The 22,309-nt window shown below is 52.4% G+C and overlaps 1 protein-coding gene across 1 annotated transcript in view; it reads left to right on the plus strand.

Moving 5' to 3' along the window:
- The window catches only part of CHRD (chordin), a 104,512-nt gene that overhangs the window by 57,784 nt on the left and 24,419 nt on the right, over positions 1–22,309 (plus strand). The window contains 7 exon segments of the mRNA XM_060242720.1: positions 3,301–3,383; positions 3,503–3,650; positions 3,947–4,053; positions 5,944–6,060; positions 7,915–8,071; positions 11,603–11,847; positions 15,153–15,266. Coding sequence (XP_060098703.1) covers positions 3,301–3,383; positions 3,503–3,650; positions 3,947–4,053; positions 5,944–6,060; positions 7,915–8,071; positions 11,603–11,847; positions 15,153–15,266 — 971 coding nt within the window.

The raw sequence follows: 22,309 nt of genomic DNA on the forward strand, positions 1-22,309 counted from the left end.
TCTCAAAACAGGTCGTCTTGAAGCAGGGCAGACAGGAGTCCTGGGAAGCTGTGGGACCTTCCAGGCAGGAAGGGGGTCAGTTTGGTAGTGCTGAAAAACCAACCGAGGGGACTGAGAACCCAAGCCAAACCCTCAGGGGAAGGTGGGGGGAGGAGGGCAACTTTAGGGAAGCCACCTCACCACCAACCAGGGAGGGGGAGGACCAGTCTGTCTCAAACCCTGCAGGAGGGTGTGCCCAATGGGAAGTGGGGTGCCAATTTCCACAAGGGCAGCAGCATGCTGTGGACCCTTCCAGGCAGGAAGGAGCTCAGTTGGCTGACACTGAAAAAGCAACTGAGGGGGCGGAGAACCCAGATCAAACTTTGGCTAAGTGTTCTGGAAACAGTGGGACTAGGGGTGGCTTGAAGGAACAGATGATAGGAAGTCTGGGGCAGCCAGAAATGTTCCTGTCTGAGGTTCAAAGTGACCCTAGGCTGGAAACACTGTGTGAGGTGGCAAGGGACCAGAAAGTGGAGTTCCCCGAAGCTGAGACAGGGGATAGGGTGATGGATTTCCTGCCCCTTCATACTGGTGAATGGAAAATGGAATGGGAGGGACCCCATGTGATTGTGGATGACCTAGACGAGGCTACTTATGTGGGGGCTATGGAGAAAATGGGAAAGGCAGTTAAAGTGGTGCAGGTGAATGTACCACAGCCAGTCTCTGCGAGGCCCATGGTGTTGCATATAGGTAGGAAGGAAGGAGACAAAAAGAAGCTGGGACAGCAATTGTTTGCAGCACCAGAGGTAGTTTTCTGGGAGGACAGAGTGGACAGAGGGAACATTCCACCAATGAGGGATAAAGAAGAAGCAACTGTGTGGGAACTGGGCAGTTTCCAACTTCAGATGTGGGGCCAGGAATTTGCTCCTTTGATGGGCCACTCACCCCAGCCACAGCAGCAACGGAGGGAGAGCACCAAACTCCAGAGGTGGTCCTGGGAGACGGAGGAGTACATCTTAAAGACTGGACATTCCTGCTGCATGCAGCAATGCGACGTTTTGTCCAGAAAGGACATGAGCACCTAGGGTGCTGGACTTTGTGTATTATTGGAGAAATACCTGAATGTTTGTGTAATGTTTGTGTAATATTTTGGTTAATGGGTTTCTCCTTGTTTGTTTGGATTCTGCTACGGGGTCACCTCTGTAGGAGGCAACCCCTCCGGCTCAGAATTTAAGGAGGGGGACGTGTGGAGAAACGCCATCTGAGAGTGTTGGTGCTTCATCCAAAAAGGCAGGGATCAGTAAATCCATTCAGCCGGCTTTGTAGCCTTCCCCTCACTCCCCCCCTCCCTTCCAGAGCCAAACCAACAACGCTAGGGGGAAAGTCTCCTAGAGAAGCAGGAAGTGCTGTTGTTCTTGCCATGTGCTAGGCAGGAAGAGTTTCGCAGTTGGAAGCCAGCGCTCGAGCGAGCATGTGGTGAGCAATGGAGGCTCCTGCCTGTGGGGGAGGCCTGCTCAGGAAAATGAGGCCTCCAGGCAGGCAGACTAAGTAAGTACTTCACAAGACAGGGCAAGTTTAGATCAGGGCCAGCCGGATGCGTTTATAATCAACTTTATTTTGTTATGCTGTTTGCTGTGCTGGGCTTTGCTGTGCTGGGCTGTGCTGTGCTAATTTTGTAGATGCAACTGCTTTTGTTTTGGTGTTTTTCTTTTCCTATATTTTTCTCTTTTAAATAAATGTTTTTTCTGTTTTAAATACTGGCAATCTCTGTACCACATAGATCCCCAAACCGCTTTAGACCACGCTGTGTGGAGAAGGGGGCCCCGGGTAAGAAGGGGGAAGGCATGCAGTTGGATAAGGTGCCAATCCTCCAGGGGTGCCCCAAAGAAGTGCTGAGGTCTCTGTGAGACCCAAGTGCAGGGTGGCAGAGGACCTTGAGGCTTAGCCTCATAGCTGGAGAGGGGGATTGGGAGTCCTGTTCCTCTCAATCGGAACCCCGGGACTGAGCAGGTGGTGGCAGCGAGCCCAAGGGGCAGGAGGAGGAATAGCTCCCTCCAGGAGTTGGCGACTCGATAGGGAGCTGACGGGACCGGGTCTGAAGGCAGAATCGGGCCGGTTCCGCCACAGTTTATTTGCCCATTTTTTGTGGGGGGAAATATTAGAGAGTTTGTCAGATCTTAACGTTCAGCAAAATTCTCACAGGGAATTTGAACAATGGAGCCCGGAAGCTAGTATTTGGTGGGGCTGGGGAGTAAGAAAGAAAGAGCACAATAAAATATAGAGGTTCTGGAGCTCTCCTGCCCAAAATGAGGCCTGGTTATGAATCCTGTAGTGTTACTACAGTACATTAGAAAGCCCTCACATGGACCCTTGTGGATGAGCTGGCCCTGGGAGGGAGGGAGGGAGGAAAAGGGCTATGCTGGTGGTGTTGGGGCCTGGTCTGCCCAGTCCTTCTTTTGGGTTGCCACCTTCTGGAAGGAGCCATTCCACTTCCTTCCACTAGGGTACTCACTGCCACCACCCGCTCATTTTGGGGGGTCCCGCTGAGAGGAACAGGATTCTCAGTCCCCCTTCCTAGTTCTGAAGCTGACCTCAAAGTCTCTCGCTACCCAGCATCTGGTTACCATGGGGACCAAATGCATCTTCGGGACGACCCTGGACGGTTGGCCACTCACACACCGACTGTCTCCCTCCTCCCTTGAGGTCCCCTTTGTCAAAATAGTGTGTCCCAAAGCGGTTGGGGAAAGTACGTGGCACAGAGAGCGCTACCAGAGTCAAGAGGTAACAATATTTATTGATTTAAAAAAAAAAGGTTGTTCACAAGCATACTTTAGCACAGGGGTGGCCAAACTGTGGCTCGGGAGCCACATGTGGCTCTTTCACACGTATTGTGTGGCTCTCGAAGTCCCCACTGCCATGTCAGCTGACTTGGTGAAGGCATTTCTCTCTTTAAATCACTGCTCTGAGCCCAGCCAGCGGGCAGCTTGGAGAATGCATTTAAAGTTAAAGTTGCTTTTTTCCACCTCTCCCTCCCTCCCACATTTATTTTCCTGCCTGCCTGCCTGCCTGCTTGCCTACTCTCAAACATCTGACAGGCATGTCTTGTGACTCTCAAACATCTAACGTTCACGTCTTGCAGCTCTCAAACATCTGACATTTATTCTATGTAGCTCTTACGTTAAAGCACGTTTGGCCACCCCTGCTTTAGCACCTCACCAGATTGGCAAAACAGAAGACTGAAGAAAGGTCGGTTAGAAACGTATCCTGTATCGCTGCCGCGCAGAAGTGGCATGTCTTGTGTTTCTTTTGCTTCCTTCCCAGAATCCCCCGGGCTCCCCCTGAGGGTGCGGTTCCTGCACCACGACACGGTCCTGAGGGAAGTCTCGGCCAACGTCTCCTTGCAGGTAAGCCCCCGCCTCTGAGCGCCGCTTTCCAGCAGCCGGCGCTCTCTCCCCGACCCTCTCCCAATGACCTTGACGCAGCTGCTGCCCCATGCCCTGTTCTCAGTTTTTGTTACCTTCAGGACCCCGACTTTGCCGAGGTGCTGATGGGACTGTCGAGCCGAGAGATGGCGTGGTTGGCGCAGGGGCAGCTGGAGATCGCCGTGGAGGTGGAGGGCCGATTCCGGCGCCAGATCGCCGGTCACATCACCGCCAGGACGAGCTGCGACAGTGAGTGGGAGCGGGGGTGGAATTCTCGCAAGAACTCCTTTGCATATTAGGCCACACACCCCTGAGGTAGCCAATCCTCCGGGAGCTTACAAAAAAGAGCCTTGTAAGCTTTTGGAGGATTGGCTGCACCAGGGGTGTGTGGCCTAATATGCAAAGGAGTTCTTGCGAGAATTCCACCCCCGAGTGGGAGAGAGGAGCTCCCCAAATCCCAGGACGTGAAGGGAGGTAGGTGAGAGGACTGGAGATTCAGGTTTCTAACTAAACTCTCTCCCCCCTGTTTTTTCTCTTGCCCGCAGCCATCCAGAGTGTGCTGTGTGGACGAGACGCCCTGATGCCCACCCACACGGGGGCCGTGGGTTCTGCCAAGCTCACGTTGCACGCAAATGGGACTCTGGAGTACTGGGTAGGAATGGAACTTCCGGTTCTGCACATGTAGTTGGCAGGAGAGGGCATCAATAGGGGCCTTGGTCATCTATGAGCTGTGCCACCGTTTTGTATTCTTTCTGACCTGGTCCTCCAGGGTTCAAAGTGCTCTTGTTTCTCACCTTAAGTTTCATCTCACTCTCCTCATCTCCCCATCTGTTCCTCCAAGCTGCAAAGGCCTCCTGTTTCTCCCCTTAATCACACCCTGCTCTCCCCTTCTCCCATCTGTTCCTCCAGGGTACAAAGGCCTCCTGGTTCTCCCCTTAATTCACACCCTGCTCTTCTTCCCTTCTGTTTCTTCAGGGTGCAAAGTCCTCCTGGTTCTTCCCTTAATTCACACCCTGCTCTCCTCCCCTTTTTCTCCAGAGTGCAAAGGGCTCCTGGTTCTCCCCTTAATTCACACCCTGCTCTCCTCCCCTTCTGTTTCTCCAGGGTACAAAGGCCTCCTGGTTCTCCCCTTAATTCACACCCTGCTCTTCTTCCCTTCTGTTTCTTCAGGGTGCAAAGGCCTCCTGGTTCTCCCCTTAATTCACACCCTGCTCTCCTCCCCTTCTGTTTCTCCAGGGTGCAAAGGCCTCCTGGTTCTTCCCTTAATTCACACCCTGCTCTCCTCCCCTTCTTTTTCTCCAGGGTGCAAAGGCCTTCTGGTTCTCCCCTTAATTCACACCCTGCTCTCCCCCCCTTCTGTTTCTCCAGGGTGCAAAGGGCTCCTGGTTCTCGCCTTAATTCACACCCTGCTCTCCTCCCCTTCTGTTCCTCCAGGGTGCAAAGGCCTTCTGGTTCTCCCCTTAATTCACACCCTGCTCTCCTCCCCTTCTTTTTCTCCAGGGTGCAAAGGCCTTCTGGTTCTCCCCTTAATTCACACCCTGCTCTCCTCCCCTTCTGTTCCTCCAGGGTGCAAAGGCCTTCTGGTTCTCCCCTTAATTCACACCCTGCTCTCCTCCCCTCCTGTTTCTCCAGGGTGCAAAGGGCTCCTGGTTCTCCCCTTAATTCACACCCTGCTCTCCTCCCCTTCTGTTTCTCCAGGGTGCAAAGGCCTCCTGGTTCTCCCCTTAATTCACACCCTGCTCTCCTCCCCTTCTCTTTCTCCAGGGTGCAAAGGCCTCCTGGTTCTCCCCTTAATTCATACCCTGCTCTCCTCCCCTTCTGTTTCTCCAGCGTGCAAAAGCCTCCTGGTTCTCCCCTTAATTCACATCCTACTCTCCTGCCCTTCTGTTCCTCCAGGGTGCAAAGGCCTGCTGGTTCTCCCCTTAATTCACACCCTGCTCTCCTCCCCTTCTGTTTCTCCAGAGTACAAAGGCCTCCAGGTTCTCCCCTTAATTCACACCCTGCTCTTCTCCCATTCTGTTCCTCCAGGGTGCAAAGGCCTCCTGGTTCTCCCCTTAATTCACACCCTGCTCTCCTCCCCTTCTGTTTCTCCAGCGTGCAAAGGCCTCCTGGTACTCTCCTTAATTCACACCATACTCTCCTGACCTTCTGTTCCTCCAGGATGCAAAGGCCTGCTGGTTCTCCCCTTAATTCACACACTGCTCTCCTCCCCTTCTGTTTCTCCAGAGTACAAAGGCCTCCAGGTTCTCCCCTTAATTCACACACTGCTGTCCTGCCCTTCTGTTTCTCCAGAGTACAAAGGCCTCCTGGTTCTCCCCTTAATTCATACCCTGCTCTCCTCCCCTTCTGTTCCTCCAGGGTGCAAAGGCCTCCTGGTTCTCCCCTTAATTCACACCCTGCTCTCCTCTTCTACTTATAACCGTTCCTCCACTAACCATGCCTCCATCTATCGAGTTAGAGAACCTTTATGACTCCTGTACTGTTCCTTGTCGTTGTACCCTCGACAGCCCCTTGCTCAGAGGTCCACTTTCGTCTCCCGCAGGTCCAGGTGGCGGGCACCAGAAGTGAGGTGATCAGCATCATGCTGGAGACCAAGCCACGGAGGAGAAACAAGCGCAACATCTTGTACGACATGACGCCCAGTTACAGGGACGGGATGGTCAGTGCCACAGGGGATCAGGGGTAGATTGGCCAGATGCTGTAGAGACCAGGGTGGTGCAGTGGTTAAAGTGTCGGACTAGGATCCGGGAAATTCATGTTCGAATCCTCCCTCTTTCCATGGGAAGTTTGCTGGGCGACCTTGGGCCAGTCATACACTCTCAGCTGACCTCTCAGGGTTGTCATGAGGATAAAATGGAGGAGAGGAGAAGGATGTCAGCCATTTTGGGTCTCCATTGGGGTAAAAGGCAGCAGGGCTTTCTTTGTAGCCGGAACTCCTTTGCCTATTAGGCCACGCCCCCCTGATGTAGCCCATCCTCCAAGAGCTTTCATTAAGCACTGTAAAAAGAGCCCTGTAAGCTCTTGGAGGATGGACAACATCAGGGGGGGCGTGGCCTAATAGGGAAAGGACTTCCCGCTATAAAAAAAGTCCTGAAAGGCAGGATGTGAAGAAAATAAATAAATCACCCTGACCTGGATAGCCGAAGCAAGCTCAGTCTCATCAGATTTCGGGAGCTAAGCAGGACCAAGCATTTGGATGGGAGACCTCCTTGGAATACCAGAGCCAGGAGTGGGAGGCAGGCTCTCAAGCCGCTTCTCTGAATGTCCTCTGTGCCCCAGCAGGAGTCACTGGATCAGACCAGTGGTCCATCTAGGCCAGCCTCCTGTCTCACAGAGTGGCCAACCAGTTCCTCTGGACGGCCAGCAACAGGGCAGAGAGGCCGAGGCCTATATAAAGAGAGCCTGGCTGAATCAGACTAGTGGTCCAGCATCCTGTCTCACACAGTGGCCATTTAGTTCCTCTGGACAGTCAACAACGGGACATAGAAGCCTAGGCCTTTCCCCTGGTGTTGCCTCCTGGCTCTGGGATTCAGAGGATTAGTGGAGGTCCCCTCAGCCACCATGGCTAGCAGCCACTGATAAACCCAGGGGTGGAATTCTAGCAGAAGCTCCTTTGCATATTAGGCCACACCCCCTGATGTAGCCAATCCTCCAAGAGCTTACAAGGCTCTTTTGTGTAAGCTCTTGGAGGATTGGCTACATCGGGGGGGTGTGGCCTAATATGCAAAGGAGCTCATGCTAGAGTCCCATCCCTGAGCCTATCCTCTATAAATGAGTCTAACCCCCCCTTGGGTTAAAGCTATGTATACCTGTAACCATTGTTACACCCTCCGGTAGTAAATTCCACATTTTAATCACCAGGGGTCAGCTTCCTACGGTCCCCACCACCCCGACACATGTCTCTGGAGAAGAGCTTGGCGTTTCCTGACCTTTCTGAGTCTATGGACTGGTTGTGAGGATTTTAACGAGCAGACCCACAAACAGGCTGCCTGGACTTATTTGGAAAAGTATCGCCAACGCTGCATGCACAAAATAACCACTCGAAATGTATTCAAACTCCACTAAATATCACAAAATATGTCCTCCTAATACACAGCAGGGGGCGGGAATTCCAGCAGGAGCTCCTTTGCATATTAGACCGCACCCTCCTGATGTAGCCAATCCTCCAAGAGCTTACAAAAAAGAGCCTTGTAAGATCTTGGAGGATTGGCCACATCAGGGGTGTGTGGCCTAATATGCAAAGGAACTCCTGCTAGAATTTCACCCCTGAAACACAGGGAATACAAAAATACAGCAGGTAAAGCCGTCTCAAGTGTTCGTTGCAACCGCTGTCCCTACAAGATGGAAATTCCAGAATAATAATTCGTATCTGCTGAAGGTAGTCCTCCTTGGGAGGCAGGAAGGGAGCCAGCCGGAGAAAGAGTGGGCTGTGGGTCTGATCCTGCAGTGGGCAGCAAGAGGGGGAGGAGTTTCCCACGCTTCGCTTCAGAGTGTCCCTTCCCCGCATCTGCAGGCCAGCGGGCTCTGGGAGCAAGCGAGCGGGCGCGAGGTTCACATGCTGCTGCAGAACGAGCTCTTCCTCAACGTGGCGACCGAGGATTTTGACGAGGGGGAGCTGCGGGGCCAGATCAACTCCCTGCTGTACAGCGGACTCCCGGCACGACACCGAGGTAACCGGGAGGGGGCATCACGCGAGGAGCTGGGCTGGCAGGTGGGAATAGGTTTGCCGGTCCCACCAGGAAGGGCAGGAGATCTCCTGCCCCCAGGTGATGTCGCTTGGAGACCTGCACGCACCATAGCTTTAGGAAGTAGCTCTGTGGTTTTATCGTAAGATGTCTGGGCAGGTCCTAGAGGGACCCTATGTCACTTCTGGGTTTCCCCCCAAAGCGATGCAGTGGAACGCAGGACATTACAGTCCCCACAACCCTGCCCCCAAAAATCCAACTAGTTCCCTGGTTGCGCCTGGCAACCTTAGTAGGGAGGCCATGTCATAGCTGGGCAGGGTAGGAAAGGCCGATCCCTTGGGCTTCAGGTTTTGGGGAAACCTGAGCGAGACACCCTCCCTGACTCAGGGTCCTCCATTTTCTCTTCACAGCAACCTTGTGAGGTAAGGTTAGGCTGAGAGGGCATGACTGGCCCAAGGTCGCCCAGCAAGTTTCCATGTCAGCCATTTTGGGTCTGCATTGGGAATTCGAACCTGGAGTCCCCCACATCCTAGTCCAACACTCTGCTACACGATGCAGGCTCTGTGACACCCTCCTTGTGCCCAAGTAGCTGGGGAGGGGGTAGGTGTCAGGATTACTGCGTCAGCCCAAGAGTGGACAGACAGTGGCACGAGCCAAAAGAAAGTTCGTGGCACACAGGGGCGACCCAACACCCCATGGCGCCCTAGGCAGACTCGCTGCCTGGTGCCCCTCCCAAAAGCACCCCCCGGTGGATCCGTGCTCCCCCTACACCTCCTCTCCTCCCCCGTGCCTCCTTCCCACCGTGCCAGCTTCTCCTCCTCCTCCCCCCACCCAACCCTTCCCCACCCCACGTCGATTTCAATGCCGGAACTAGCTCTAGTGCCGCGTTCTGGCTATATAAAGCCCCCTCCCCCCACCCGATCACTCCATCGGCAGGCAAAACCGCGGGGCCGGGCCGCACTCACAGTCTGTCAGGACAAGCTGCCGCTGATTCCTCCCCTTCTCACTTCCTGGATGGGAGAGGAGTCAGCGGCAGCAGAGCCGCCCTTTCAGGACACTTGTTCTGACAGATTGTGAGCACAGCCTGGCCCTGCAGCGCGGTTTTGCCCGCCGATGGAGTGATCAGGCGGGGGGAGGGGGGATTTAGATAGCCGGAATGCGGCACTAGAGCCAGTTCTGGCATTGAAATCGAAGTGGGGTGGGGAAGGGTCGGGAGGGAGGAGGCGGGGAGGGTGGTGGGCGCAGAGCCACGGGGTGGGGAGGCGAATCGAAAGGAACGGAGGGGGGGTGGCAGCAGCGGGCGGCAGGCAGAGGAGGCAGGCAAACTAGGTGCTTGCCTGGGGCGCCAGGAGAGGGTGGGGAGCCCAATGTGTTGCACCCACCCTCCCGGCGCCCTAGGCAACCCCCTAGTTTGCCGAGTGGGCGAGCCAGCCCTGGTGGCAGGGCGTCTTTGAGATGTTGTGCACCTTTTCAGTTTGGCGAACGTTTGAAATCTTCAGTTATTGGGATATTTGGATAATGTGTCGGAGTTTGCCAAGTTGCAGAAACGTGCTATTGTGTGCAGTAAAATGAATCTCCCAAGGAGGATATTGCAAAAATTAAAACTTTCATTTATTCAAGCAGATTCAGTTCGTACTCAGGTGATAGTCAAAAGGAGAGAGGCCTAAGCTAAAGAGAGCTTTTCCCTGTCACAAGTGGGCAAATAATCCAGTGTCACTCATGTGGAAGTATGGTGCTGTTGTTTCTACCAGAGAGACCTATAGAGATGTCTGACTCCATGAACAGCCACGTGAGGGAAAGGGAAAGAAGAATGGGCACACAGAGGGAGGAGGGGGTCAGAGGGCAGCTCCCAGGCTAAGACATAAGGGTATCTACGAAGCTGCCTTCTACTGAATCAGACCCTCGGTCCATCAAAGTCAGTATTGTCTGCTCAGACTGGCAGCGGCTCTCCAGGGTCTCGAGCTGAGGTTTTTCACACCTACTTGCCTGGACCCTTTTGAGTTGGAGATGCCGGGGATTGAACCTGGGACCTTCTGCTTACCAAGCAGATGCTCTGCCACTGAGCCACCGTCAGAGAACCATCCCATTCAAGGTGATAAGCACTTATACACGTGATATTGTGTGCAGTAAAATAAATCTTCCACAGAGCATGTTGCAAAATTTAAAACTTTCATGAATTCAAGGAGATTCAGTTCATATTCCGGTTGTAGTCAAAAGGAGAGAGAGAAGCCAAATTTAAAGAGAGCTTTCCCCTGTCACAAGCAGGCAGATAATCCAGTGGCACTCATGTGGAAGTGTGACGGCATGGTGTCTACCGGAGAGACCTGTGGGGACATCTGACTCCATGAGAGCCATGTGAGGGAAAGGGACAGAACAAAGAGCACACAGAGGGAGGAGAAGTCAGAAGGCAGTTTCCAGGTTAACACAAAGAGAGGGCCATTCAAGGAGATAAACACTTATACACACTTGGGAGTGATTTAGCACACACACACACACACCAGTATCCAGGCATGCAGAGTGGCTCACTCCAACACCAGTTTCTAAATGTTCTAATTTTGAAAACTTCCTTTTTGGGGGGAGATGGCAAAAGGGAGCTGGATCTAAAACGAGCTTGCAAACAATCGCTCAAGGAGTTCAGATTAATATGTGAAATGAAGCTTCCCCATCGTCTCCAACAGCCGCCTCCTTTGCTTCATTGCACCCTTAGAGGTGCCCAGTGAAGACACTGTAGGAGCCATGGCTTAGCAGAACTCACCTTCCCATCACCTGTTACAGGAGTCCTGTTTGGGAGTAGATCAGAGGTGGGCTGATCACAGTCCGGGTTCCCTATCTGGCCTATGGGAGGTCTTTTTCTAGCCCTCCAAAGCAGCATGACGTAGGCTTCTAAATGCCCACATTTGGAACTGACCAGCCTTTTGTGACCAGCCGTCTGCCCAGCTGCCATGAATGCAGACATTAGGCAGGGCTGGATTAACAATTAGGCCAAGAAGGCACTGGCCTACAGGCCCCCAAGCCCTTAGAGGCCCGGGTCAACTCCCCACCCCGGTTTCCCCCCTGCTTGCAGCCCTTCCAACCTGCTCGCGCAGCCAGCAACTGAGCTGCTCTTTGCCTGATTTGCCTGGTGTGGTTGCTGCTGAGGGACGGTGGCTCAGTGGCAGAGCATCTGCTTGGGAAGCAGAAGGTCCCAGGTTCAATCCCCAGCATCTCCACTAAAAAAAGGTCCAGGCAATTAGGCGTGAAAAACCTCAGCTTGAGACCCTGGAGAGCCACTGCTAGTCTGAGTAGACAAGACTGACTTTGATGGACCCGGGGGTCTGATTCAGTAGAAGGCAGCTTCCTGCGTTCATCGACTTTGCCTCTCTCTTCCTCGTCCCCGCAGCTTTGTCAAAAGGGCTTTCGAGAAGGTGCCTGCAGGCTGCAGCAGGGCTCCGACTCTGAGACCATTCGCAAGGTCCCCGAGGTTTTGACTGCCTAGGGGCCTGTGTCTCTGTAACCCCCCTGCCTTTCGTTCTCTAGAGCTGCCCATCCCGCTCGCTGGCCACTTCGTCTCCCCTCCCGTACGTGCCGGATCTGCTGGCCACGCCTGGGCGTCCTTGGACGATCACTGCCACCTGCACTATGAGATTGTGGTGGCCGGCCTCGGCAGGGCAGACGATGGAACCGTCAACGCCCACCTGCACGGCTTTGCCGAGCTGGGCGAACTCCAAGAGAGCAGCAGCCGGGAGCACAAGCGTCTGCTGAGGGGCTTCTACGGCACAGAGGTAAGGCGCTTTCGCCCTGCAGGGCCAGAAGAAGGAGGAGCCAGGGCTTTTTTTGTAGCAGGACCTCCTTTGCATATTAGGCTGCACCCCCCTGATGTAGCCAATCCTCCAAGAGCTTACAGTTAGGCCCTGTACGAAGAGCCCTGTAAGCTGGAGAGCCAGTTTGGTGTAGTGGTGAAGTGTGCGGACTCTTATCTGGGAGAACCGGGTTTGATTCCCCACTCCTCCCTTTGCAGCTGCTGGAATGGCCTTGGGTCAGCCATAGCTCTGGCAGAGGTTGTCCTAGAAAGGGCAGTTTCTGTGAGAGCTCTCTCAGCCCCACCCACCTCATAGGGTGTCTGTTGTGGGGGAGGAAGATAAAGGAGATTGTGAGCCGCTCTGAGATTCATGGTGGAGGGCAGAATATAAATTCAATGTCTTCTTCTCTTGGCGGATCGGCTCCATCAGGGGTGTGTGGCCTAATACACAAAGGAGTTCCTGCTACAAAAAAAGCCCTGGAAGGAGCCAACTTCAGATTGAATGTCTTTCTTCACACAATGAAGAAATAACTTGCTGGAGAGTCGCAGCCGCACAATGTGGTTATGTCCGTGAGCGTTGGCGGCTTTGCAAGAAAACTAGACGGATTCATCACGGGATTAAGCTGCTAGCCGTGATGGAGCGTCTGTGTCCACGGGCAGTATACCTCTAAGGACCAGATCACACTAAGGAATGGGGTTTTGAGGGGTATTTTTTGTATGTGTGTGTGTGCGCGCACCTGGAAGTCAAGGCAATCTCTGATGACTGACCCCTACTTGGGCCCTAGAGCAAGGGTGTCAAACATTAAAACGGATAAAAGGAAGTACTTCTTCACCCAAAGGGTGATTAACATGTGGAATTCACTGCCACAGGAGGTGGTGGCGTCCACAAGCATAGCCACCTTCAAGAAGGGGTTAGATAAAAATATGGAGCAGAGGTCCATCAGTGGCTATTAGCCACAGTGTGTGTGTGTGTGTGTATATATATATATATTTGGCCGCTGTGTGACACAGAATGTTGGACTGGATGGGCCATTGGCCTGATCTAACATGGCTTCTCTTATGTTCTTATGCAGTCAGGGGGGGGGGGAAATCCCTGGAGGGCTCCTATCAGGCCCCCTGAGCAACTGGCTGTCAACTGCTTCCTTCTCCCTCTCTCTCGCTTCCTTCTGCATCACAGCTTGCTTTGCCAGGCTTGCTCAATTGCATAGCAGAGCTACTGAGCCAAGCCTTTCTTCCTTCTATCAGGACCCCGAGCAACTGGCTCTTGTCTGCTTCCTTCTCCCTCTCTCTTGCTTCCTTCTGCATCTCAACTTGCTTTGCAGGCTTGCTCAATAGCACAGGAGCTGCAGAGCAAAGCCTTGATTTTCTCCATTGACTGAGACTCCTCTCTTGGGGAGGAAGGGGGGAGGAATAGCATGCTTTTCCAAGCTCTCTCAATCACACAGCAGAGCTACTGAGCCAAACCTCTCTTCCTTCTATTGACTGAGGCTTCCCCCCCCCCCCCCCCACAGTCCCTGGGAAGGAAGGAAAGAGATCTGCTTAACTGAACCAGATAGACATTGTGTGGCGTGCGAGATACTCGCTTGCCAGCTCTTTCTTTGCTTTGAAAAACTGAACCTGAAGAACACCTCTGCTTAACTCGAAAATTTGCACTTCCAATTTTTTAATAATCGAGGCGGGGGGGAGGGCAGGTGTTTTGATCTGAAGCAGCAGAACGAAGTTTGAAATTTTGTGGCCCCTTATTCCTCTTTGACCCCTGAATCTATGAAACATCTGAATCTGTTTGACCCTGGAGGTCTCTTCCAACTCTATGCTATTATCTTTGTTATGCTTTATGATAATTTACTGCTTTCCCTCCACCTATATGTATAGCCTGGTAATTTCCATTTTAGTTTCTGTCTTTGTCTTGACTCTAATTGGCCCTTCCTGGCCACTGTCCCCTCCCCTCTTTCTTTCTATATGTAATGGTTGAGGAAACTCTGTTTCACTGTATCTGATGAAGAGTGCTTGTGGACAAAAGCTTGTATCTAGAATAAAATCAGGGCTTCTTTGTCGCAGGAACTCCTTTGCATATTAAGCCACACACCCTTGATGTAGCCAATCCTCCTGGAGCTTGCAGTAGGCCCTGTACGACAAGCCCTGTAAGCTCTTGGAGGATTGGCTACATCGGGGGGGCGTGGCCTAATAAAACTATGTTGGTCTTAAAGGTGCCACTGGACTCAAACTTTGTTCTAATTTTTTGAAGTCAACTCAGGAAAGGCACCTGCTGATTTATACAATATTTGAGCAAAATTTGAACATGAGAACATGAGATCAGAATTTGAACATGAGAACCTGATCCATGTTGGATCAGGCCAGTGGCCCATCCAGTCCAACACTCTGTGTCACACAGTGGCCAAAAAACTCAGGTGCCATCGGGAGGTCCACCAGTGGGGCCAGGACACTAGAAGCCCTCCCACTGTGGCCCCTCCCAAGCACCAAGATTACAGAGCATCACTTGCCCCAGATAGAGAGTTCCATAAAGACATAAGAGAAGCCACGTTGGATCAGACCAATGACCCGTCCAGTCCAACACTTTGTGTCAAACAGTGGCCAAAATCCCAGGTGCCATCAGGAGGTCTACCAGTGGGGCTAGAAGCCCTCCCCCTATTGCCCCTCCCAAGCACCAAGAAGACAGAGCATCACTTGCCCCACACAGAGTTCCATAAAGACATAAGAGAAGCCACGTTGGATCAGGCCAGTGGCCCATCCAGTCCAACACTCTGTGTCACACAGTGGCCAAAACCCCCAAAACAAAACAGGAGCCATCAGGGGCTCCATCAGTGGGGCCAGGACACTAGAAGCCCTCCCACTGTTCCCCCCCTCACAAGCACCAAGAATACAGAGCATCACTGCCCCAGTCAGAGAGTTCCATAAAGACATAAGAGAAGCCCTGTTGGATCAGGCCGATGGCCCGTCCAGTCCAACACTCTGTGTCACACAGTGGCCATCAGGAGGTCTATCAGTGTGGACAGGACACTAGAAGCCCTCTCACTGTTGCCCCCCCAATCACCAAGAAGACAGAGCATCACTTGCCCCAGACAGAGAGTTCCAACAATACGCTGTGGCTAAGAGCCACTGATGGACCTCTGCTCCAGATGTGCTCCATATTTGGTTCAGTAAAGAGGGACGACTGATTTATGAGCAAAAGTTGTCCAAGTTTCGGGGGTCTGGAATGTTCATTTGGACGTGAGGGGTGTGGCTGCTCTCTCTCGGCTCATGACTCTTGTGCTCTTGCTTCCCGTGCAGGCGCAAGGGGTTGCCAAGGACCTGGATCAGGAACTGCTTCACCACCTGGCTCAGGGCACAGCCTTCCTGCAAGTCAGCACCAAAGCGAACCCCCGAGGGGAAATCCGGGGCAAGGTAGGCACAGCTCGGGACACTTCCTCCTCCTGTTTCAGCACAGCTTTTTCCTCATTCTGAACCGGCCCCTCAAGATCCCCAAGTGTTGCTGCCGCGTGCAGACTCCGCTCTTTGACGGCCTTCAGCTTCATGCGATCCTCTGAACGCGTGAAGAGCAGGGTGTCAAACTCATTTGGGACCAGACCTGACCTTGTTGGGCCCAGCAGGAAGTAAAAAGCCCAGCAGAAACTCATTTGCATATTAGGCCACACCCCTGAGATTGCCTTTGTTTCACGGCAGGAGCTCATTTGCATATCAGGCCACGCCTCCTGACACCAAGCCAGCCGGAACTGCGTTCCTGTGCATTTCTGCTAAAAAAAAAGGCACTGGCTGGGCTCATACGAGGGCGAGATCTTTGTCGGGCCGGGCCATGTGTGTCATAAAATGTAATGCCAGGTAGCCAAGATATAAACTTTATAAAGGACACGGACAAACACAATTAAAGATTTTGCATCTCTCCTGCGTAATCAAGGGAACTGGGCAAAGGGAGCTCTGGCTCTTTCCCTCCTTCACTTGGGGGATGAGGAGGGGGTGGAGCCTCAGCCAGTAGAAGGAAAAGATGCTTGGCTCAGTAGCTCTGCTGTGCGATTGAGACACCCTGGCAAAGCAAGCTCTCCCTCCCCCCCTTCCTCCCCAGGAGAGGAGCCTCAGCCAATAGAAGCTTGGCTCAATAGGTTCTGTGCTGTTGAGCAAGCCTGCGCAAAGCAAGCTCTTCCTCCCCAGGACGGGAGACTCAGCCAATGGAGAAAATAGAGGCTTGGCTCGGTAGCTTCTGTGCTTTTGAGCACGCCTGGCAAAGCAAACTCTCCCTCCCCCCCTTCCTCCCCAGGAGAGGAGCCTCAGCCAATGGAGAAAATAGAGGCTTGGCTCGGTAGCTTCTGTGCTTTTGAGCACGCCTGGCAAAGCAAACTCTCCCTCCCCCCCTTCCTCCCCAGGAGAGGAGCCTCAGCCAATGGAGAAAATAGAGGCTTGGCTCGGTAGCTTCTGTGCTTTTGAGCACGCCTGGCAAAGCAAGTTCTCCCCCCCCCCTTCCTCCCCAGGAGAGGAGCCTCAGCCAATGGAGAAAATAGAGGCTTGGCTCGGTAGCTTCTGTGCTTTTGAGCACGCCTGGCAAAGCAAGCTGTTAACACAGAAGGAAGCAAGAAAGAGGGAGAAGGAAGCAGACTTGCTCACAGGCCTGATAGGAACCTTCTGGGGGCCTGATCCAGCCCCTGGGCCACACATATGACACCTTGCATGAAGAGCGTTTTCCTCTCTGCTGAGCCACACTGACAGTTACCCTTCAGCACTTTGGAAGGTTAGGGAGGAGAGCTCTGAGTCTGGGCGAACGGGTGGGCCTTCTGAGGAGGCCTCTGCAGAGGGTGGGAAATGCCATCAAATCACAGCTGAGCCGTGGCGACCCCTGTAGGATTTTCAAGGCAAGTGATGGAGCAGAGTTGGCTTTGCCGTTGCCTGCTTCTGCACAGCAGCCCTGGGCTTCCTGGGAGGTCTCCCATCCAAACACTCCCCAGGGCCGACCCTGCTTAGCATCTGAGATCTGACCAGACAGAGCTAGCCCAGAGGTTGCCAAAACTGCTTAACGCAAGAGCCACATAGAATAAGCATCCGATGCTTGAGAGCCTCATCAGATGTTGAACGTCAGATGTTGAACATGAACATATGAAGCTGCCTTATACTGAATCAGACCTTTGGTCCATCAAAGTCAGTATTGTCTGCTCAGACTGGCAGCGGCTCTCCAGGGTCTCAAGCTGAGGTTTTTCACACCTATTTGCCTGGACCCTTTTTAGTTGGAGATGCCAGGGATTGAACCCGGGACCTTCTGCTTCCCAAGCAGATGCTCTACCACTGAGCCACCGTCCCTCCCCATGTTTGAGAGCTGCAAGACTAGGAAGGTAATAATGTATGGCTGAGAGAGCTGGACCATAAGGAAGGCTGAGCACAGAACATATGAAGCTGCCTTATACTGAATCTGACCCTCGGCTCATCAAAGTCAGTCTTGTCTACTCAGACTGGCAGCGGCTCTCCAGGGTCTCGAGCTGAGGTTTTTCACACCTACTTGCCTAGACCCCTTTTGAGTTGGAGATGCCGGGGATTGAACCTGGGAGCTTCTGCTTACCAAGCAGATGCTCTACCCCTGAGCCACCATCCGTCCCAGAAGAATAGATGCTTTCGAGCTGTGGTGCTGGAGAAGACTCTTGAGAGTCCCTTGGACGGCAAGGAAATCAAATCCATCAGTCCTAAGGGAAATCCACCCTGACTGTTCCCCGGAAGGTCAGATGCTGAAGCTGAAGCTCAAATACTTTGGCCACCCAATGAGAAGGGAGCACTCCCTGGAGAAGACCCTGATGCTGGGAAAGACAGAAGGCAAAAGAAGAAGGGGACAGCGAAAGATGAGATGGCTGGACAGCGTTACTGATGAAACTAACATGGATTTGAGCAGACTTAGGAGGATGGTGGAAGACAGGAGGGCCTGGCATGACTTGGTCCATGGGATCGCAATGAGTCGGAGTCGACTGTGCGACTGAATAGCAACAACAACAAAAGACAGGAAGGAGGGAAGGCAGGCAGGCAAATAGATGGTGGAAAGGAGAGATGGCAAGAAAGCAACTTTAAATACATTCTCCAAGCAGCCAGCTGGCTTGGCTTGGCAAAGTGATTTAAAGAGACAAATGCCTTCTCCGATCTGGCCGATGAGGCGTTGGGGGCTTCACAAGCCACACAATATGTGTGAAAACCACATTTGGCTCCTGAGCCGGTTTGACCGCCTCTGCAGTTAGCCTGCGTCATTCAGATCAGAGCCTCAAACTCCCCGATGGCAGAGAGTGTCCTAACTCCGGGAAAATGGCCCCAGAGCCAACTAATTTATGCAGTAGCACACAGGCTTAATTCCAGTAGCTCACAAAGTAGGATTTCCACAGCTTAGAGGAAGTATTGCACCCAACTCACCTGCTTTGGTAATAAAGCTGGTTACTGTTCTTCCACACACACACCCCTGCTGGGTCTGCAAGCAATGCATGGAGGACATGGGAAAGGGCCAATCGCCCCCTTCCCCAGAACTGTGTCCTGATCCACGTCACCCTCCCAGACTGTTTTGGAAGGCCAGGATGCACTTTGGGAGTTCCAGTGATGGAATTCCAGCATCCCTCGGTGCGTGACCCTTATAAGAACCCAACAGCCTTCCCCTTGTGAAGATCAGCGAAAGGCATCAGGAATTTTTCCATTCCATAACAACTGGCTTAGCCTTTTGGCATCTCTCGTCCAACGAAATTCCCTGGAGGAGTTGTTGGCGTCTTCAATTTGCTTCGAGTTTTGTTTTGTTATGACATTCAGTGGCAGGAATGTGTGGAAGCTAACTGCTAGATTTCTCGAAAGTCTTCTAAACGCTCCCTCAAAGTTCCCGCAGTGTTGACCTGATCTGTTGTTAAGCATTCGGCTGTGTCCGACTCCTGGCGATTCTGTTGGCCAGCTCTCCCCATAGACTTGCCAACAGTCAGACACGACTGAATGGTTAACAACAGATCAGGTCAAACACTGATCTAGAACCCTCTAAATTCACCTTCAGCAGCCCCGTGGCGCAGAGTGGTAAAACTGCTGGACTGCAGTCTAAGCTCTGCTCACGACCTAAGTTCGATCCCGGCGGAAGCTGGGCTCAGGTAGCCGGCTCAAGGTTGACTCTCAGCCTTCCATCCTTCCGAAGTTGGTCAAATGAGTACCCAGCTCGCTGGGCGGAAAATGTAGATCAGGGGTGGCCAACGGTAGCTCTCCAGATGTTTTTTTGCCTACAACTCCCATCATCCCCAGCCAGCATGGCCAATGGCTGGGGCTGATGGCAGTTGTAGGCAAAAAACATCTAGAGAGCTACCGTTGGCCGCCCCTGGTGTAGATGACTGGGGAAGGCAATGGCAAACCAGCCTGTTAAAAAGTGTGCCGTGAAAACGTGATGCGACGTCACCCCAGAGTTGGAAATGACTGGTGCTTGCACAGGGGACCACCTTTACCTTTTAAAATTCATCTTCCGGGATATTTGATGGAGAGCAGAGTATGTTTTTTGACCAATAGCTGAATTGTTTTGAGAGAGTTGGGGAATTTTTGAGCTCAGGGAGGCGTGGATGGGCCTCCCCTCGTCCATTTGAAGTGCACAACAATCCTGTAAGGTAGGTTAGCCTGAGACTGAGTGGGTTGCCCAAAGGTGTGGAGAAATGTGTCCAAGCTTTTCAGGGCATGGCCATTGTCTTAGCAGTAGGATATGCGAAAAGGATGTAGGGGTCTTAGTGGATTATATGCTGAACGTGAGTCAACAGTGTGATGCGGTGGCTAAAAAGGCAAAATGCAGTTTTGAGCTGTATCAACAGACGTATAGTGTCCAGATCACTTGATGTGATGGTATCGCTTTATTCTGCTCTGATAAGACCTCGCCTGGAGTATTGTGTTCAGTTTTGGGCACCACATTTTAAGAAGGATCTAGACAAGCTGGAACGGGTCCAGAGGAGGGCAACAAAGATGGTGAGGGGTCTGGAGACCAAGTCCTATGAGGAAAGGTTGAAGGAGCTGGGGATGTTTAGCCTGGAGAGGAGGCGACTGAGAGGCGATATGACCGCCATCTTCAAGTCCTTAAAGGGCTGTCATCTAGAGGATGGTGTGGAATTGTTTTCTGTGGCCCCAGAAGATAGGATCAGAACCAAGGATTTGAAATTAAATCAAAAGAGTTTCCAGCTCAACGTTAAAAAGAACTTCCTGACAGTTAGAGCGATACCTCAGTGGAACAGGCTTCCTCGGGAGGTGGTGGGCTCTCCTTCCTTGGAGGTTTTTAAACAGAGGCTAGATGGCCATCTGATAGCAATGAAGATCCTGTGAATTGAGAGGGAAGTGTTTGTGAGTTTCCTGCATTGTGCAGGGGTTGGACTAGATGACCCGAGAGATCCCTTCCAACTCTATGATTCTATAAATAATCAGGTATTTCCTTTTTCATGGCAATACTCACAGATACTGAGCTAGGGTGGCCAAGTCTAATTCAGGAAATATCTGGGGACTTTGGGAGTGGAGCCAGGAGCAAAGTTGTGACAAACGGAGTTCTGGCCAAACGGAGTCCTGGCCATCATGTTTAGTGGGTCCGCACACCTTTTAAATTGGAAATAATGAAAGACCGGGGCACCTTCTTATGGGGCTCATAAAACTGAACCCCCTGGTCTAATCTTTCCGAAACGTGGAGGGTGTTTTGAGAAGAGGCATTAGATGCTATGCTGAAAATTTGGTGCATCTACCTCAAAAAACAGCGCCCCCCCCCCAGAGCCCCAGATACCCATGGATCAATTCTGCATTATACCCTGTGGGAATCGGTCTCCATAGGGAATAACGGAGTGCCCAACAGACATTTCCCCACCCCCCGCTTTCTGATGACCCTGAAGTTGGGGGGGGGGCTCCAAACCAGGGGATTCCCTGCCCCCACCTGGGGATTGGCAACCCTATGCTGAGCGCCAGTGCCATTGGGGGAGGGCCTTTCCCAGGTCCTAAAGAGCAAATTGGTGGAAATCAGTACAACCTTATATATAAGGACCCTCACTTTTTACACAACAAACCACTTCCAATCACTGGTGTCCCATTACGCTTCTGTTAAAGGGACAGGGGATTTTCTATACAGCTCACATGACAACTCTTACTCCAGGATCGCTTTGCGTCCAAATAGGGATTTGAACCCGGGACTCCCCTCAGCCTAATCCGAACCTCCAACCTTGCTAGCTCTGGCATAGGCCACTTGGGAGAAATTCTAACTTTTCCGAATCGGGGCGAGCTGCAGTGGCGCCAGCAAAGCCCGTCTTATCTTCGTATTTAAATTGGAACACAGTCAGAAATGTGGGCTAACCATTCCTTGGCCTCAGCCCCAGAGGAGAAGCGGGGAGTCATGGGGCACTCCTGGCCCTGACAGCATCTTGAATATCACCCTTGCGAGGGTTGCTCTGAAAAGCCCGGGGGTGCGAAAGGCTTTCTCTGTTGACAGAGCTGAAGATCGGGCAGAGAAAGAGAGGGGGTTTTTTCTCCCAAAATGATTATGTTTTTCCAAAAAATTATCACGTGGTCCTTAATCTGGGAGACAGTTTAGAAACATGCTTGGCTGCCAGTGGCTGATGTTTGCCAAGATCCTGTCTTCCGCGTTTCCCCGGAGGATTGTGTGTTCTTGACTGCTGCTCATACGGCTTCCATTCATCCCAGCGGAGCCGGGAGGGCTCGAAGAGCAGCCCAGCAGGCAGGAGTTCAGCAGGTGTAGCTTTTCTTGGCATGGAATGCCGGGCAGAGGGAGAACCTTCCCTTCTTCAAATACTCAAAGGCATAAGAAGACAAGAACACAAGAGAAGTCATGTTGGATCAGGCCCATCCAGTCCAACACCCTGTGTCACACAGTAGCCAAAAAACCCAGGTGCCATCAGGAGGTCCACTAGTGGAGGGCGGGATATAAATCCAATATCTTCATCTACCTCACAGGGTGTCTGTTGTGGGGGGAGGGGAAGGTAAAGGATATTGTGAGCTGTTCTGAGACTCTTCGGAGTGGAGGGCGGGATATAAATCCAATATCTTCATCTACCTCACAGGGTGTCTGTTGTGGGGGGAGGGGAAGGTAAAGGAGATTGTGAGCCGCTCTGAGACTCTTCAGAGTGGAGGGTGGGATATAAATCCAATATCTTCATTTACCTCATAGGTTGTCTGTTGTGGGGGAGGAAGGGAAAGGAGATTGTGAGCCGCTCTGAGACTCTTTGGAGTGGCGGGCGGGATATAAATCCAATATCTTCATCTACCTCACAGGGTGTCTGTTGTGGGGGAGGAAGGGAAAGGAGATTGTGAGCCGCTCTGAGACTCTTTGGAGTGGAGGGCGGGATATAAATCCAATATCTTCATCTACCTCACAGGGTGTCTGTTGTGGGGGAGGAAGGGAAAGGAGATTGTGAGCTGCTCAGAGACTCTTCAGAGTGGAGGGCGGGATATAAATCCAGTATCTTCATCTACCTCACAGG

The sequence above is a fragment of the Heteronotia binoei genome, chromosome 6 (assembly GCF_032191835.1).
Source record: "Heteronotia binoei isolate CCM8104 ecotype False Entrance Well chromosome 6, APGP_CSIRO_Hbin_v1, whole genome shotgun sequence".
NCBI lineage: Eukaryota > Metazoa > Chordata > Lepidosauria > Squamata > Gekkonidae > Heteronotia > Heteronotia binoei.